General features: G+C 47.4%; 1 protein-coding gene across 1 annotated transcript; it reads right to left on the bottom strand.

Moving 5' to 3' along the window:
• Positions 1-519: 519 nt before the first annotated feature.
• Positions 520-17,320, bottom strand: LYL1 (LYL1 basic helix-loop-helix family member). Its single transcript, XM_035097389.2, has 4 exons — positions 16,770-17,320; positions 4,972-5,417; positions 2,469-2,560; positions 520-2,261 (listed from the first exon to the last, which is right to left on the bottom strand). The coding sequence occupies exons 2-4, from the start codon at positions 5,415-5,417 to the stop codon at positions 1,930-1,932; spliced, it is 870 nt and encodes a 289-aa protein (XP_034953280.1). The 5' UTR covers positions 16,770-17,320; the 3' UTR covers positions 520-1,929.
• Positions 17,321-17,566: the final 246 nt, after the last annotated feature.

Genomic DNA, 17,566 nt, shown 5'->3' with positions numbered 1-17,566 from the left:
ACACACACACAAACAACAAGCTCCAATTTGGGGGTGGGAGGAAAAGAAGGTTCAGAACACAGCAGGCACACTGAGCAAGATTTTGCAGTACTGGTTAGATTGCATTAAAAAGGATCGGTCTGTATTTTGTCGAATTGCGGAATGATTTCAGCTTTAACATTTCTCTCTTCTTGGAACAGAGCATGAACACTCCAGGTCATAAATACGGTATCTCCCAGCCTTAACATGGGATGGTTGGATCTAGCCCAGAGCAGCCCCGCTGCGCTGGCCATTTGAAACATCCGATGAGGGCAAGAACTAACCCTGCAGGGATGGCTGTGAAAAACAGCAGTCCCCTTGGCCCATTAATCTGGTGATCCAGATAAGGAGTAGCTGTCGCCATGCTTCTCTGCCCTTCCTTCTTTCGCTCGCTCCCTCTCCCATCCAAAAGACTCTCCTCCTCCTCCTCCTCCTCCTCCTCCTCCTCCTCCTCCTCCTCCTCCTCCTCCTCCTCCTCCTCCTCCTCCTTTACGTGATAAAAACCAGCAGCCTAGGAGGACCTCCCACCCTCCTGGATCTGCTACTGGCACATTTGGTTTTGGCAGGAGGCCCAGAAAGCATTGGGGGCACTTTTGGACACTGACTCAGCACAAACCGCCATTTCCATTTCCAGGAAGGGGAGCCGTTCCTGAGGCCGTGGGGCTCCCAGCAACAGCCCAACCACCACAAGCTAGGCACTGGCCCACCAGCAGTGACACAGCAGTCGTTGCGGCAACGCCCGTCTGTCCCAACACACCCACCCCAAAGACCCTCAAACCCCAGACTTGGGTAGTTCCTCTTACAGCCCACTGGGGCCTCTAAAATTATGGCTGCGAGCTGAAGAAAGAAGCACCAATAGGCCTGGCTCTCTCCGGCGGTGAGGTGTATCACGTGCTGACGGCGGCAGGTAACACACAGTAACAAGGAAAAGATCCCTATAAGGTTGTCAGTGAGGAGAGTGCTAGCCCAGCCTTTTCCTGGTTTTCTTTCTGAAGGATTTCCCCTCCCCATTTCAGTGTGTTGAACCCACATTCCAGAGGGCGGCACTCAGCGGAGTTTTACTCCAAGTTACATTTTGTTGAATTCCACCCAGCGTGAGCTAGTAAGGGTCAAATCAGATGTGACATATCAGATGCATATAATAGTCTTCCAGCTTTTTTAATATATATTTTTAATGAAAAGCAGCCACAAGGGGCTGCAGTCGTGAGCAGACGATTGGCGGGGAGAGAGGGACTGCCTCACCCGTTCTCTTCTGCCCATTTATTTGCCCTCTCTTGTTGGCTTTTACAGAGGGAGTTGAGCCCATGCCCTGGGATGAAGGGTCTTCGCAACAGAGAGGCGGAGTCTATGGGATGAGGGCTGCCCCCCCCCGTTCCAATGCCCTTAACCCTGACACCCTGATTTTATTCCTTTTCCTTTGCCTGGGCTCATATATCGATTTAAAGACCCTACACAAAATAGATGAGGATTTGGAAGTGATGCACATTGAGAAGAGGTAAAACACAGGAGAACGCCCCCCCTCGCCCACCCAAGGGCTCCACCTCACTGGAGATGGGGGCAGGAGAGGGGTGTGTCTCATACAAACCAGGCTCCCTGCTGCTCCCCCCACCCCACACTTACTCGTGGGTCATTCTGGAAACAAGCCACCAGGTGGGCATGGCGGGATGTCCTGGTCAAAGGGGACTGTTTGATGGATCCCTGTGTGGATTTCAGACCCTGAAATCCAAGCTTTCTTCCTCGGAAGGTCATACCAGCCTCCACATCACAAGTCCTCCACCCAGTGCCCAGAAGGGATATTCGGTCCAGGTGCTTCAATGCTGCTTCAGTCTAAACACATGGCTGTGTGGCACTGTTGGAGCGTGTGAAGGGAGAGAAGCAACGGCCGCACACATGTGGGCAGAGAGCTCTTCATCACCGCGGCTCTCCTGCCCCCAGTACAGTCACTTGCTCCATTTTTATGGGTGCTGTGGGTGGCGAGGGAGTCCTCGGGGTGCCATTGCAAGGGGCTTCCGCTTCAGGAGGTTCTCCGCCAGCTGACCTGGCCTGGTCGCTCAGCAACTTGACCAGGAAGTTGATATATCGCATGGCCAGGCGAAGGATCTCGTTCTTGCTCAACTTCTTGTCAGGCGGGTGGGTAGGGATGAGCTTCCGCAGCTCAGCAAAGGCGCCGTTGACATTCTGCTGCCGCCAGCGCTCCCTGCTGTTGGTGAAGACCCGGCGTGCCACTTTCTGGGGCTGATGACCTGAGCAAATAAGCGGAGAAGGGTAAGTGGGTGGATAAAATGCATTCACGAAAGGAGCATGAACTTGGGGGCACATTCCTCTTCTGCTGAGCATGCCAGCCTTCCCGAGAAAGACACTTCTGCTCAGCCTCAGTCCCCAATCCTGTAAAATGGGCAGTTCTGCCTATGCTCTCTAATGCATGGGAGGTTTACCCCGCAGCCACTCACCCTCCGTGATGTCCTGTTCATAATGGCTCGGCCTCCGCTTGAGGCGGTTGTTGGGGAAGAGGCCAAAAGTCCCAGAGCTCCCAATGTAGATGCTAAAGGGAGAAGAGAAGAGATCAGGATGGTTCTTCCACAGGCAGCCTTGTTTTAAATATACAGTCGGACCTTGGATCCCGCACGCCTTGGGAGTCAAACGTTTTGGCTCCCGGACGCCGCAAACCCGGAAGTGAGTGTTCCGGTTTGCAAACATTCTTTGGAACTTGAATGTCCGACGGAGCTTCCGCAGCTTCCCATTGGCTGCAGGACTCGTGCTTTGGTTTCCAAATGTTTAGGAAGTTGAACGGACTTCCAGAACAGATTCTGTCGACTTCCAAGGTATGACTGTATGTCTTATTCACTGGTCATTGGCATTTTTTTTTAAGATCGCCCTTCCTTTTCCCCTAACAACCAGGATGCATCTTTCTTGCAGTGGGTTTGTCTGAGCTTCGGTAGCCCCTAGATCAGGCATCCCCAAACTGCGGTCCTCCAGATGTTTTGGCCTACAACTCCCATGATTCCTAGCTAACAGGACCAGTGGTCAGGGATGATGGGAATTGTAGTCCAAAACATCTGGAGGGCTGAAGTTTGGGGGTGCCTTCCCTAGATGTTATTTTCTGCAAACAAGAGGGCCCAAAAGGCAACTGCTCAGAGGCTTAGGCATGTCTCCTGCTGTGCATGAGATAAATATCAGGCAGATTAACAATTCAGGTCTGGTATAATGGTATACATGTCCACTCACAAGTAAGTTTCCTTCTAGTTAATGGGGTTTACTCCCAGGTAAAGTGGGTACAGGATGGCAGCCTAGGCTTTGGTTTAGGGTTGGCATGGTGGGAAAACAGGCTTCTTCTCTCAATCAATCTACTTTATTGGCATGCACAAAATATAAAGGATTTAAGTCGAAGTGTAAAATTGGTGTCCGTTTATAAAAGGAGTTACTTTAAGGTAAAATTAATACAAACCTAATAAGGTTAAAAAGTGCCTCTCAAGTCACAAAGTAAATTTTGCTACGTTTTCCATAATCCCAAACCTACAACTGTTCAGTAAACAGGAAACCCTGGAGGTCGGGGCAATTTAACCTTTCTTTCAGCATGGGATTTAAATAATTACCGCGGATTTTTGTGTAAAATGGGCAGTAAAATAAAACATGTGCAATGGTTTCGACCAAACAGGGTTCTTGTACCTTGAATATCTGTGGGGCAGAGAGAAATTTGGCAGGTTAAGCCTTTTCTAGTATGGAAATACAATTATGGGGAAAGCTTCACTATAACTCTACTCTCCCTAACTGTGTGCTATGCATTGCCACCCATGGTAGCCCTTTTGTGGCTGGCACCCACAGTCCTCTCCAGGGAACTGGGGTATCTTCGGACCCCTTAAACCCTCTGGGCTAGCTAGGGGCTGGGTCCCCTAAATGTTGAGGGGGTGGAGGAGTCTCCTGACGGTTGGCCTTCCCAACCGTTGACCTCCTCTATGAGCCTGGAGATCCAGTGCCGGACCGTAAGGCCAGCATGATGAAGGTCCTGCAATCTGGCATGACCCTTTGAGGAGCCCAGCATGCGGTGCCACATATGTGCGACATCACACATGCACGATGCCCCCCCAAAAAATGTTGGCGCAACTTGGTGCACCCACTGGTCCAAAAAGTTTGGCAGCCTCTAGCCTAGGCTGAGACTGGTTAGGGATGGGCAGATATGCCAATTTCAATGTCTGTCCATTTATAATTTTTGCAGTCTTCAGTTCTCCACATTTGCACATCAGCTCGCAATTTTACAAGCACATAATAATAATAATAATAATAATAATAATAATAATAATAATAATAATACCACCACCATATTGGTCCGAATATAAGCCACACTTTCCCCCTGAATTCTGACCATGAAACGTTAAATTCGCAACATTACAAAAATTGGCTTTTATGACATCGCTGCTGAAACAGACATACGGTAAAACGGAACAAAAAATGTTTTATCGCCGATTTGCAAGCTTGAGACTGTTGTGCAATTAATTACCCACTTGCGGGTGCTCTCTAGTACCCGTAGGGTTTTCTTCTACATTTGCCATTTACGGGTGTGAGTGCCTGCGGAATTTTAAGGGTGCGGCTTATATTTGGGTATTGTCTTTTTTTCTTTGGTGTGAATTTATTGTAACACATACATTTTCCTAAGCAATTTTGCCTAATATAATGCATTTTCATATGTTATTCTCACAAAATCTGCCTATTAGCATGCACACTTTGCCCTGATATGTGCTGGAGAATTTTGCATTGCAAAATTTAGAGCACTAACGAACTCTGAAGGACGGCTACGTTTCAGTGCGCTTCCAGAAAGCGCAAACCAAGTAGTTTCGCCTTTAAATGTGAACAGGATCAAACTTCAACCCCATTCCGATTGCTGGCTTATTTGCATTGCGAGGATTTCTTCCCACCCTCCCTGCCCCACAAACCTGATCATTTCCACTCAGGACTTACCTGTTGAGAAAGGGCTGGTACTGCGGCTGATACTGTGGGGGCAAAAGGGGGCTCCTCGCTCCAGCTAGATTCGCCATAGGGGGCGGAGGAGGGCCAGCCGGAAGAGCCGAGAGCTGTAAGAGGCCGGGAATGGGGTGCAGAGCAGTGAGGTGAGTGGTGGGGACCTCGACATGGGCGGGGGGCTTGCTGCTGTAGCTCAGGCTGATGACCGGGACGTTGTGAGGCAATGGGGCCGGGGAAGGCTCAGGGGGAGAAGGGCTCCCCTTAGCTGGAGGGGAAGAAGAGGTGGGGCTTGTGGGCGATGGGGTTGCCTCAACCTCATCTCCCCCAGTAGCTGGGGAGGGGATCTCAATTGGGGAGACTGGTGGCTGCGGGTTTTGCTGTTCTGGGGCAACCGGCGGCTGAGGGGTATCCAGCTTCTCCATTATTTTTTCTTCGCCTCTCATCTGTGGGGAGAATAGACAGAGAGTGAGGAGCGCCACCATCAAATCACATCAGTCAACTGGCTATTCCTAAAGGTAAAGGTAAAGGGACCCCTGACCATTAGGTCCAGTCGTGACCGACTCTGGGGTTGCGCACTCATCTCGCATTATTGGCCGAGGGAGCCAGCGTACAGCATCCAGGTCATGTGGCCAGCATGACAAAGCCGCTTCTGGCAAACCAGAGAAGCACATGGAAACGCCATTTACCTTCCCGCCACAGCAGTACCTATTTATCTACTTGCATTTTGAGGTGCTTTCGAACTGCTAGGTTGGCAGGAGCTGGGACCAAGCAACGGGAGCTCACCCCGTCACAGGGATTCGAACCGCCGACCTTCTGATCAGCAAGCCCTAGGCTCAGTGGTTTAACCCACCGCACCACCTGGGTCCCTATTCCTACAAGTCATTAAATGTGGGCATTGCAGAAGCCCGCTAAACTAAGCCCCTTGACAAACCCAATTGAATTGTGGAGACGAGGCAAACCAGATTTTTTGCAATCCTAGTTGCCTGGTTTTCAGAAATTTAGTCACAAACGCCATGGCGAGGGATGCCAGTTCTTTTGGCAAAGACGAGTTTGTTAGCAGGAGGAGAAATGTATTTATGTAAATGTTGTTAGCAGATTCTCCTCGTTTTCAGACTTTCAGTTTTCAGTGTTTAATATTTGGGTTTTAGGCACTAATGGAGCATTAACATTTACTTCTGGAAATGTGTTTCAGATGGAGGGAGCATAATGCGTTCTCAAGTTTCAACCAAAACAGTTCGCCCTCCCCAAACATAACCGCTCTTCTTCCAGACGTCCCATAATCTTTACGAGTCCACTTTTGTAAAGGGAAGAAGAGAACTTTTGTTAATCCTGACTAGAGGGCAAGGGACCTGGGTGACTTGTCTTGGCTACAACAGAATTGGACCTTTCTCACTCGTCCTGTCACACAGCGAAAGGGGAAAGCTGCAAAATTGCAGCTTGGCAAGTCACCAGATTGCAACAGTTTGGTCCAGCATTACCAGAACCACCTTTTTGATAGAAGTCTCAAGTATACATATTCCAGGTTCTAGAGTCCACATGGAGGCTTGGACAGGAGGAGTTGAGAAGCAAAAACATGGTGAACTATGGCAGGGACTTTTCTCAAACTGCAGTACCTACCCAACGAATTGGTGGGTGGGGGGAAGGTTGAAAAAGCCAAATAATTTACCACAGAATAGATCCAGATAAGTGACAGAACACTACTTCCCACCTAGAGTTACTAGCTAAAACCACTCCAATGTTTCATCAATGAACTTTAGCTCATCTTGGGCAATGATGCTTCTGCCACACAGACCTTGGGTGGTAATCTAAACCCACTGTTTTTCCCCCACACAGACCATTTGAAAACAACTGGGGGTCTTGGCAGACCACTTAATGCTTGTTCTGCTTATTGTGACGGGTGGCGCTGTGGTCTAAACCACTGAGCCTCTTGGGCTTGCCGATCGGAAGGTCGGCAGTTCAAATCCCCGCGAAGGAGTGAGCTCCCGTTGCTCTGTCCTAGCTCCTGCCAACCTAGCAGTTTGAAAGCACGCCAGTGCAAGTAGATAAACAGGTACTGCTGTGGCGGGAAGGTAAACAACGTTTCTGTGCGCTCTGGTTTCTGTCACGGTGTCCCATTGCACCAGAAGCGGTTTTGTCATGGTGGCCACATGCAGGGCCATAGCTAGGGGGTAATGAGGTGGGCCCCCACCAGGGGCGCAAGCAAGGGGCGCGCGCAATATTGCCTATAAATTAAAATATTGATTATTGCCTCATAAGAAAAGGTTTTTAATAGAGGGTGAATTGAATGGGTGGGGTGGAGGAGAGGCGGAAAGAAGAGCTAATTTGTCAGTGGCTAGGGGGCGCAATCTGGAAAGTTCTGCCAGGGTTGCAAGATCACCTACCTACGGCTCTGGCCACATGACCCAGAAAACTATCTGTGGACAAACGCTGGCTCCCTCAGCCTGAAGCAGGATGAGGCCCACACCCCATAGTCGCCTTTGACTTGGCATAAGCACCCAGGGGTCCTTTACACCTCGCATGTTCAACCATCAATCCACAGAGACGCCACGAACCACCCAAATGATGCTCACGGGGCATTTGGCAATCCACGCAGTGCCAGATTTAGGGTGATGCAGGAGATTCCCCCACAAAAGGCACCGAGCCGAGGGGGCACAAAATGGAGAAGATCCATAATGGAGAAGTTCCATTTGGGGGTGCCAAATGTTTGCCTCACACAAGGTGCTATATTATCAAAGTCCGCCCGTGACTCCATGGACCACAGTTTGGGAACGAAACCTGATCTAAAACTCACTACCACCTGCAGGCCACACCACAGACTCAAACATAGAGACTAGACCCTGCCATGAATCCAGAGGCCAACTCTGACCCCATGTCTACTCAGGAATTACTACTACAAGATCTAATAATAGGAATCATTCAATTTATCCCCTCACAGCAATGTATATCTGCATGCTACCCAATACAAACTGGCAGTACCTGAAGAAGAGCCACAAGCATATAGATAGAGGGGATTTGGTTGATATTCTAATTTTTAATTTTTAAAAAAATAATAATAATAAAGGATGGATCAGTTAAGAAACAGGAAGCGGGGAAACTTGTGATTTCCCAGTGGAGACATATAGAAAGTGGAGTCCCTCTATAATCTGTGTTGAAACTTCTGGTTTTAAACTTGTCCATAAATGAATTAGGAGCAATCAGTGAGGTAGCCAAGTTTCCTGATAATACCTAAATGTCCAAAAAGAGATTGTGAAGAGCTCCAAAAGGACCTCTCCGAATGGGTGGTTAAAATGGCAAGTGCAATTCATTGTACAAGTGTCCGCACAAAAGAATAAAATCTTAATTTTGCATATGCCCTCATGGGGTCAGAACTGGCAGTGACGGACCAGGAACAAGACCTTGGGGTCAGCTGTAAAAAAAAAAGGCAAAATCCGTACAAAATCAGTAAACTTATTGAAAATGCAACTGCCATTCTCATAATGCCATCCTTTACGGTCGTACTTTGGAAGTCAAACTGAATCCGTTTCGGAAGACTGTTTGACTTTCAAAACATTTGGAAACCAAAGCACGGCTTCCGATTGGCTGCAGGAAGCTCCTGCAGCCAATCGGAAGCTGTGGAAGCCCTGTTGGACATTCGGGTTCCCAAGAACGTTTGCAAACCAGAACACTCACTTCCGGGTTTGCAGCGTTCAGGAGCCAAAATGTCCAAGTACCAAGGCATTCGGGATCCAAGGTACGACTGTGTAGGAATCTATGGTACAATCACATTTGGGTAACATTGCAGCCAGTGCTCAGATGGGCAGTCCTGTGATCTCACAAACTCCAAGCATTTCTCTGATGAAAATAGGGATGTCCTATTCCATAGTGAACATTTTACTATTTATACCCCACACATCTTACTGGGTTGCCCCAGCCACTCTGGGCAGCTTCCAGCATATATAAAAACATTTTTTAAAAAAACCTCCCTATACAGAATTGCCTTCAGACAGCTCAGGGGTCAGATAATTCCATACCCTCCAACATTTATCCAATGAAAATAGGGACATCCTAAGGAAAAGCAGGACATTCCAGGATCAAATCGGAAACCAGGATGGCTTCTCTAAATCAGGGACGTCCCTGGAAAACGGGTACTTGGAGGGTATGTGATTGGGGGGGGGCAGCAAAAGCTGCTGGATCTTCCTGTTCGCTATGGCTGTGATTCTCTGAGGGCTTTATCACAGGTGTCTACGAAAATCTGATGTGTGGGGAATCCCCAGCTGTCAAGGAGAGATGGTGTGGTTCGATTGAGGTAGACGTTCTCAGCAGATAATCATAAATGTGGTCATGCTCTGAGCCACAGGCAGTGGGTGGGAGGTTGGCCACAGCCTTGTGTGAGTTTCTTTAATGTTCTGTCTTGGGAGAGGGGGCTATTCCTGTGCTTCCATGCTCAGCCAAGAAGCAGGCGGAGCAGGCCTGGGTTTCTGGAAAACAGTTTTCTCCCCGATGCATTTATATATATTTAAGGCGTCTGAACCTCAGTTAGGCAATGGCTGGCCGGCCTGCATCAGTGCAACAGGCCAGTGAAAAAGATCAAGCTACAAAAATGGTGACAGGCATTATGAACATATATATTTTTTTCATATTGCTTGCCTGCTTGCTTGCTTCCTGAATGGGGGTGCAGAGTGTTGTGTTTTCCCTCCACTTAGGAATAAATCAGAATTCTAAGGTTTGGCAGAAACCTGCTGGTTAATTTATGGGGCGGGGGGGGGGCATGAGGGTGCAAGTCTGCCTGGGAATGAGAGCCTGTCTGCTGAAAGAACTTAACTCATCCCCACTCCCCGATCCCTGAGGTGTGGGAGATTCAGTGGCAAAGAAATTGCCCTCTGCCCCACATTGTTGTAACGTGCACTTAGGGATTCCCTCCAGTTTCACAAGAAAGACATTTGGCCATGTTTGGCTGGCCATCTTTGAGCTGCGCTTCCTGCATTGCAGGGCTCAGTGACGTAGCGTGGGTTGCCAGCACCCAGGGCAAGGAAAATATTGCACCCCCTAAGGCAAGTATTGTGCCCACAAACCAGCACTTCCAGGCAGCGCTGCTGCTGCTGCCAGACAGTGCTGCAGTGTAGCAGCGGGACATGTATGTGCACCTCCTTGGGCCGGGGCACCGCCACTGCCATGGCCACAAGTCTCGCCGTGTGGCTGGGGGAATGCGAAGGGCCCGTCCTCTCCCAGCTCCTGCTCGTTGTGCTGCTCAGGTGAGTTTGGTGGGTGAGAGGGATGGGGAGCACCTCTGGTTGGGGCGGCAACTGCAGAGACACGCCCTGAAAGATTTTTGCACCCGGGGCAATCACTCCAGCAGCCTCCCCCCAAGCTACGCCTTTGCAAGGGGGTTGGATTAGATGCCCCTTTATTTGAAGCTTTGCTCTGCCTCCAGACCATTCACGGAATTCCCATTCTTGTGCAATAGCTGCAGAGGTTGAGGGAACTGCCTTGGGACAATAATGCAGGTATGGGAGCACTCCTAGTCTACTTTAACTCCTGAAAATCTCGGCCTTATTTATTTATTTTTAAAGCATATGTGTCGCTAGCCCTCGTGATTGTTAAGAAGAAGAACTGAACTTGGACCTAAACTCAGAATTGGATCAGAGAGTCTTCCCCCTGCCCTCCTGCTCAGTGAACTGAAATCAAAACCCAGCCTGAAGGCTATTCCTCCCCCCCCCCTAGATCAGGCATCTCCAAACTTTGGCCCTCAAGACGTTTTGGACTACAATTCCCATCATCCCTGACCTGTTAGCTAGGGATCATGGGAGTTGTAGGCCAAAACATCTGGAGGGCCGCAGTTTGGGGGTGCTTGCCCTAGATCTACATTGGCTCCCAGTACGTTTCCGAGCACAGTTCAAAGTGTTGGTGCTGACCTTTAAAGCCCTAAATGGCCTCGGTCCAGTATACCTGAAGGAGCGTCTCCACCCCCATCGTTCTGCCCGGACACTGAGGTCCAGTACCGAGGGCCTTCTGGCGGTTCCCTCGGTGCGAGAAGCCAAGTTGCAGGGAACCAGGCAGAGGGCCTTCTCGGTAGTGGCGCCTGCCCTGTGGAACACCCTCCCATCAGATGTCAAAGAGAAAAACAGCTACCAGAATTTTAGAAGACATCTGAAGGCAGCCCTGTTTAGGGAGGCTTTTAATGCTTAATTGATTATTTTATTTCATTTTTCTGTTGGAAGCCGCCCAGAGTGGCTGGAGAAACCCAGCCAGATGGGCGGGGTATAAATAATAATATATTATTATTATTATTATTATTATTATTATTATTATTTATAATTTTACAATTGGTGAAACATTTTCCATGAAGGTTCACACACACACACACACACAGAGAGAGAGAGACCCCTAGGATTTTTCCTTGAAAGGGTAAAAATCAGGTTCAATTGAGATGTAGCAGGGGAATATAAGCTAATATTTCAATGCCAAGGATGCGGTGCGGATGCTGCAAATGAACTGCATGTGCAACAAACACCCCTCTGGAAGCACCCAGAATCAGGAACCGAACCCCTAAACAGAAAAACACAGTAGCTGGTTCGGAATAAGCGATTTAGTCATCAATAGCGCCGGAGAGGGGGTGTCTCTGGAGGTTGGTAAGAAACTGCCTCTCTCCTCCAAACCTCGAGAGGGCATGCAAAAAGAGAAAGGCTTAGTCCAGGAGACCGTTAGAAAAGGGAGGGTCCAGAGAAGTTGTCTTAGCACTGATAATCCTTCTGCCTGCCTCCTCCTTTTATCTTGATCTCCAGCACAAGGAGATTCTCCCCGTTCAGACTATGCATGGGGGTAGCAAAACCATTTGCTTGCACCCGTCAGCTACCCTACGAGGCACATGTTAAATGTGAGGCAGACTCTGCCGTTCACTGGAAAGGGGGCACATGGCTAGCCTCTCCTGGGGGCTCGTCTCCCAGGAACCGCTTTCCCGCAGAGATGCAGTTCCCATTTCAAATCAGGAAGGTCTGGGTGGTTCGGACGACAGCCTTGAATTACTGCTCTGAGGTGAGGGGTGCTTGGCCACAGCAAGCCCACAAATGCCACGACCCTGCCTGGATTGGCTAAACACAGAATAAAAAGGAGAACACACCAGAGACCCTTGGCAGATAAGACCTGGTATCTCTGGAAACTTACCGGTGAGGCACGGAAGTGAAAACAAGGCACCCATTAGCCTGCCTTCTGTAGCCAGAGGTCTACTCTCCCTTTCGCTGAATGTGATGTTTTCAATGGCTGCTAATAATGGCAGAGAGGGCAGCCCACATTTCTGCCTGACTGTGTTCAAATGAGTGGTAATCGCTGTATCTTGCGGTTCCATACACCTGCTACGCGTTGTGCGTGAAAAAGGACTATCCTCCCACCAGATCCGAACCCTCTGCCCATCAACATCGCCAGCAGGGCCAAGGTTATTTTGGAGCTGAGGGGAAAGAATGAAACAGGGTCTCTCCACCCCACCCCACCCCACCCCCACCTCACAGACCAGACTGTCCGTGTAATCCAGGCATCCCCAAACTGCGGCCCTCCAGATGTTTTGGCCTACAACTCCCATGATCCCTAGCTAACAGGACCAGTGGTTGGGGAAGATGGGAATTGTAGTCCAAAACATCTGGAGGGCTGAAGTTTGAGGATGCCTGGTGTAATCTTACCTCAGGAGAGATGATGGGACACCATCTTAAGAACATAAGAGGAGCCTGCAGGATCAGGCCAATGGCGCATCTATCCAGCATCCTGTTCTCACAGTGGCCAACCACATGCCCGTGGGATCTTGCACCAGACGTACAAGCAATTTATTTATTTTATTTATTATTGAATTTATATAGCGCCCTATAACTGGAGGTCTCGTGGCAGCAAGGTAGCAGGAAAGGGCAGGGCATTTGACAACTCACAAAACTCTGCCCTCAAAGTCTTCGCCTTTGCTCCCCCTGACCCCAAGCATGTGCCGCCTGAAGCATCCAATTCACTTTGTCGAATGACAGGGCCGGCTCTGCTGACCCTCTGTATTCGGTTATTATGAAAGAGGAAGAGAAGTTCTCTCAAGCTCTGCCTACCAGCGAGGACAGGAAGCAACGGAATGCTGCTGAAATGCTTGTTCTATCTGCTAATGGCCAAATATGCCAGATGAGAGTTGCGGAAGATGTGGAATCGTAGAATTGCGTGCTTGGAAGGGATCTTCAATCTATAGGTAGATCGATCGGAACCAAAACAGAGAGTTGGAAATATGCCGGTGTACCTGCACCAGAAGTAAGCCCGTTCTGAAACGCTTTGACTCCCCGGTTGTGAAGACCGACTGCAAATGCGTGGTCAGAATTTGCCCAGTGCATTGAGAGGAGGAATTCTTCTCTAAGAGCGCAAATGACTACTTGACTCTCAGTTATGTTTTCCCGCCTCACAGAATCTCCCTCATGTCGCCCTTTCAGCTAGAAACACTGCACGGTGGTCGAAATTCTGCAGAGAGCAGAGTCCAAATTTAAACATGCAAATATAAGCTGGATGGTGCAAAACTATGAATAAGGAAATTTGCAAATGCTTTGATTGATATTAATAATTGACTTGGGAACAGGGTTTCTTATTATTATTATTATTATTATTATTATTATTATTATTATTATTATCCTTTTTCTGAATAGATTATGAAACTGCTCTGATTACAAGGTGAATTCCTGCTCAGGAAAATGCCATCATATTCAGGGCTTTAAAAACATATCCGTCCTCAGGTGCCTGGCTCACTTTGACTCCCCATACAAAATGTTGGATTAAGAATCATGACTACTGAGATGGGATGCGGTGATATTTTGCAACGCAGGTAACTGAGCTAAGGGAGATAAAATGGCAACAATGCCTATTCTGAGTGGCGGCCACAGTCCTTTGTTTGAGTGTCAGGCGATAAAAATGTTTGAGAAATAGAGGAAATGGTTTTGCAAATGTCATCAGGAGGGTTGGCTTCCCAATCAGCAACATCTGAGGCCTTTTCAAAGCCATTCTTATGCATGCACACAGACAAACATTACGAGCTACTTTCAACTCGTACGCACCGGACTTTTAAAACACAGGCTGCTTAAAAAACCAAAATGCAAACCACAGTTCTGTGATTTACAAGTTTTTTGGGGGGGGGGCAGACAACTGTCACGTGTTTCCATTTTGCCTTCAATATTTTCCCCTTAAACTAGAGGACTGTACAAGAAAGGACAAGAAGTATACGCTGCCTAAAATTGAGAAGCAGCCTCATTGAACGCCCACAAGTTCAGGGCATTTATTCAGCTTTTTATTCATCCCCCGTTGAAGGGGGGAAATGCACTTTAAATGAGTATATACTGGTTAAACCTAATACAGCCAATCCATGACTTACTTTAATCAATTGTTTCTTCGTTTGCTCCAAATTAGTTACATTGACTTTCGATGAAACAGAAACTAACTTAAATCCAAATATCTAGTTACAGGTAGGTAGCCGTGTTGGTCTGAGTCGAAACAAAATAAAAAAATTCCTTCAGTAGCACCTTAAAGATCAACTAAGTTTTTATTTTGGTATGAGCTTTCGTGTGCATGCACACTTCGTCAGATACACGAAAGCTCATACCAAAATAAAAACTTAGTTGGTCTTTAAGGTGCTACTGAAGGAATTTTTTTATTTAAATCCAAATATTTCAGGTTAATGGGATTCCGGATTATTGCTCTGTCCTAAAAATGTTATATTACCATGCTGACTTCCTGCCTTCAGTTGTTTTCTTATCACATGCATTGGCATATTCATACTGTACATCTTATAAATAAATACACTGTGGCTGCAAAACAGCACAGAGTTAGGAGGACTTAAAGCCAATTTAAATTGGTGTCTTTAACGGGTACAAAACCCCACGAGGGACTGTGGCCCCAATGTTTGCCATGTACTGTAGATCACAAGTACCATAATTAAAAGATAGATACTATATGTTGTTTTTGTACATTATATTATGTGGATGTGTATAAATTTTTAATAATGAATATATACATAATAAATATTGTAATTGCTCTTGACTGCCGTAGCAAGGTTTTGGTTTTGGTTTTGGTAGTTTATTTAAATGTATTTTTAACAGAGGTTAGAAACTGCATTAGGACTACTGATGTAATGAAGGGGAGATAGATAGATGATAGATAGAAAGATAGATAGATAGATAGAGGTGTGTATGTGTGTATTCTATAATAAAATATTAACTTATATTGTAGATATAATTATAAGTAAATTATATTTTTCCTGAAGAGAGGAATGTTTGTAAAGATAAAGCTTGCTGACTTTGCATCGTTTCCAGGATCAATGCATTTCCAGCTTTTGGTGTGTGTGTGTGGAAAGCACAAAATCTTTGTCATGCATGTGGCAGTTCAGTATGAGACCATTTCACATGCAGTGGGAAATACATGCATTGGGACCCAAGACCTCCCGCACGTGTGCTCACTGTGAGACAGGCACATGTGCAATTGTCACACGCAACAATCTACACACAATTTTCACACACGCTCACCATTTTCCTACACGGAAGTGTTTGCCATTGAGGAAGTGTGTAATGTTTGAAGCGGCCCTTACTGCAGCAACTGTTAATCCAGGGGAGAAAACGCCACTCTCTCTATTTTGCATCTCTTATTTTTAAAATGCCGAGGCCGTTACAGGCGTCTGCCAGTGTTGTATCATATCAAGAAAAACAAAAAAATAAAAAAATCTGTGCATGTCATTAACAATATATCACACACTTTTCTTTTCTTTTTTACATAGATGACTATTTGACATGTTTACAGAGATGACTGTACGGCATGTGAGTTCATCTTCTGCATGAGGAGGAGCAGGGAATTATAGATAAAACAGCGCTAAGTGTCAATCTGGTAGAAAACACGAATGAGCCACGGCATTGAATTTGGTCTTCAAAACATGAAGCAAGAAGTCATTAATCGCTCAATTTTGTTACAAATTGCGCTCCGGTAGGAAACCATGTGGGTGATGAGGTACGATAAGAGATGCAATTGCCCAGCAAACGAATGATATCACAGCAGCTTAAATAACAACAGTGATAATTCCCAAGATAAGCACAGAGATCACAGGAATCTTTGAAATTCAAAAGGGAGTGCAGGTGGAAGTTTCAAACCTATTGATTAGTGGTGATTATTTAACTGTAATTGCCATATAGAAAAATGAAGGGGGACCCTGTGACAGAGCAGCGCTGCTCGAGGGATGCCACTCTAGTTTCTATACAGTACTGAATTTGGAGTTCAATGCAAAATCTTATTTGGCTTGTAAATGTATTTTTGGATTGCTGTGAAAAATCCATTTTGCAGTTATGTTTTCTGGGCCTTACAGATGTCATTTATTTTCTTAAATTAGATTTTAGCAGTGGGATCAGCAGTCAGGCAGTAAAGGGGGAGACGGAGAGACGAAGAATTCATCAGGAACAGAAAGTTCCCCCACACGAAAAGGGCAATTGGAGGGAGAATAGCCTTAAGATTAATTGTGCTCCTAGACATCCTTATTCTGGACTGATGATACAGTAAAAAAAAATTACCATGAAAACATACAAGCTATTCAGTCTAAGAGAAAAAATACGGAGCTGTGTACCACCAGCGTAAGAATGGGTTTTTGTTTAACAACAACAACAAATTGCAAGAAAAGGAACCACCGACCCTTTCTGGGCAAACTATGAATCAAAAGACCTTAACAACCGTCTTTGCTAAAATAAAATCATTGAAATTCAGCCCCCCCCCCCGCCTTTTCTTTCCAAGGGACATGCCAACCATCCTTTTCCCGCCACTCCCCAAAAGCCCCTTTTTCTCACCTGCCAGCCATCACCGGGCCAAAGCCATCTTTCCTTTTCCAAAGGTCAACCAAGGCGGTCATTTTTAATTCCCTGTGGCGGAAGGGCCGGCAAGAAGGCCGCGAAACCCCGTCTGGTGGCCGGAGAATCCCGACGTGAAACGGGGTGTCACCTGATTGCTGGCTGTAAAGAGGCCTGGGTGGCAAGGTGCAGGGGCATGTAGAAGCTGTGCCACAGTGGTCTCCTCGAAGACAAAACAGGAGGAGGTGCCAGGCTCTGATCCTAGAGCCTTGGAAGAAGGTGAACGGCCTGCGTTGTCCAAGCACTCTATCCCCGAAATCGGCCACATGGCTGCTGCGGGCTACCATGCTCGGGGGCCATGATTCGTGGCCGCTTCCTCTCTTCTCCTCTGCTTCCCTCCGCCAGAGCGTGCGTATAATTATAATTATTATTGTTATTTGCTGCTGGTTTGGGGACTTCCAATCAATTAGGCTCCAGCTTTTCCTGCCATCTCGTTCCTTACAAATCCCCCTGCGGCCACCTCTCTTTATTGACAGGCGCTATTTGGCCACTGGAAGGAGCTGCTTTGATGAAGGAGCCTGGACCAAGCCCCCTCCCCTCCCCTCCCTTTCCCTCTCCCCTCCCCTCCCCTGCATGAGAGAGATTTCCTGCCCTCTTTGGACGGGGGATGTTCTGCAGTTCGGAGATAAGGCACACAGGAGCTGCCTGCACAGGGCTGATAAGGAAACTCCCGAGTCAGACCCAGCCTAAGCAAGGGGACTTGGAAAGCAAACAAGAGGAAGCCCAGTGTCTACACA

Source organism: Zootoca vivipara, chromosome 16 (assembly GCF_963506605.1).
Source record: "Zootoca vivipara chromosome 16, rZooViv1.1, whole genome shotgun sequence".
Taxonomy (NCBI): domain Eukaryota; kingdom Metazoa; phylum Chordata; class Lepidosauria; order Squamata; family Lacertidae; genus Zootoca; species Zootoca vivipara.
This window is presented reverse-complemented; position numbering and strand designations above follow the sequence as displayed.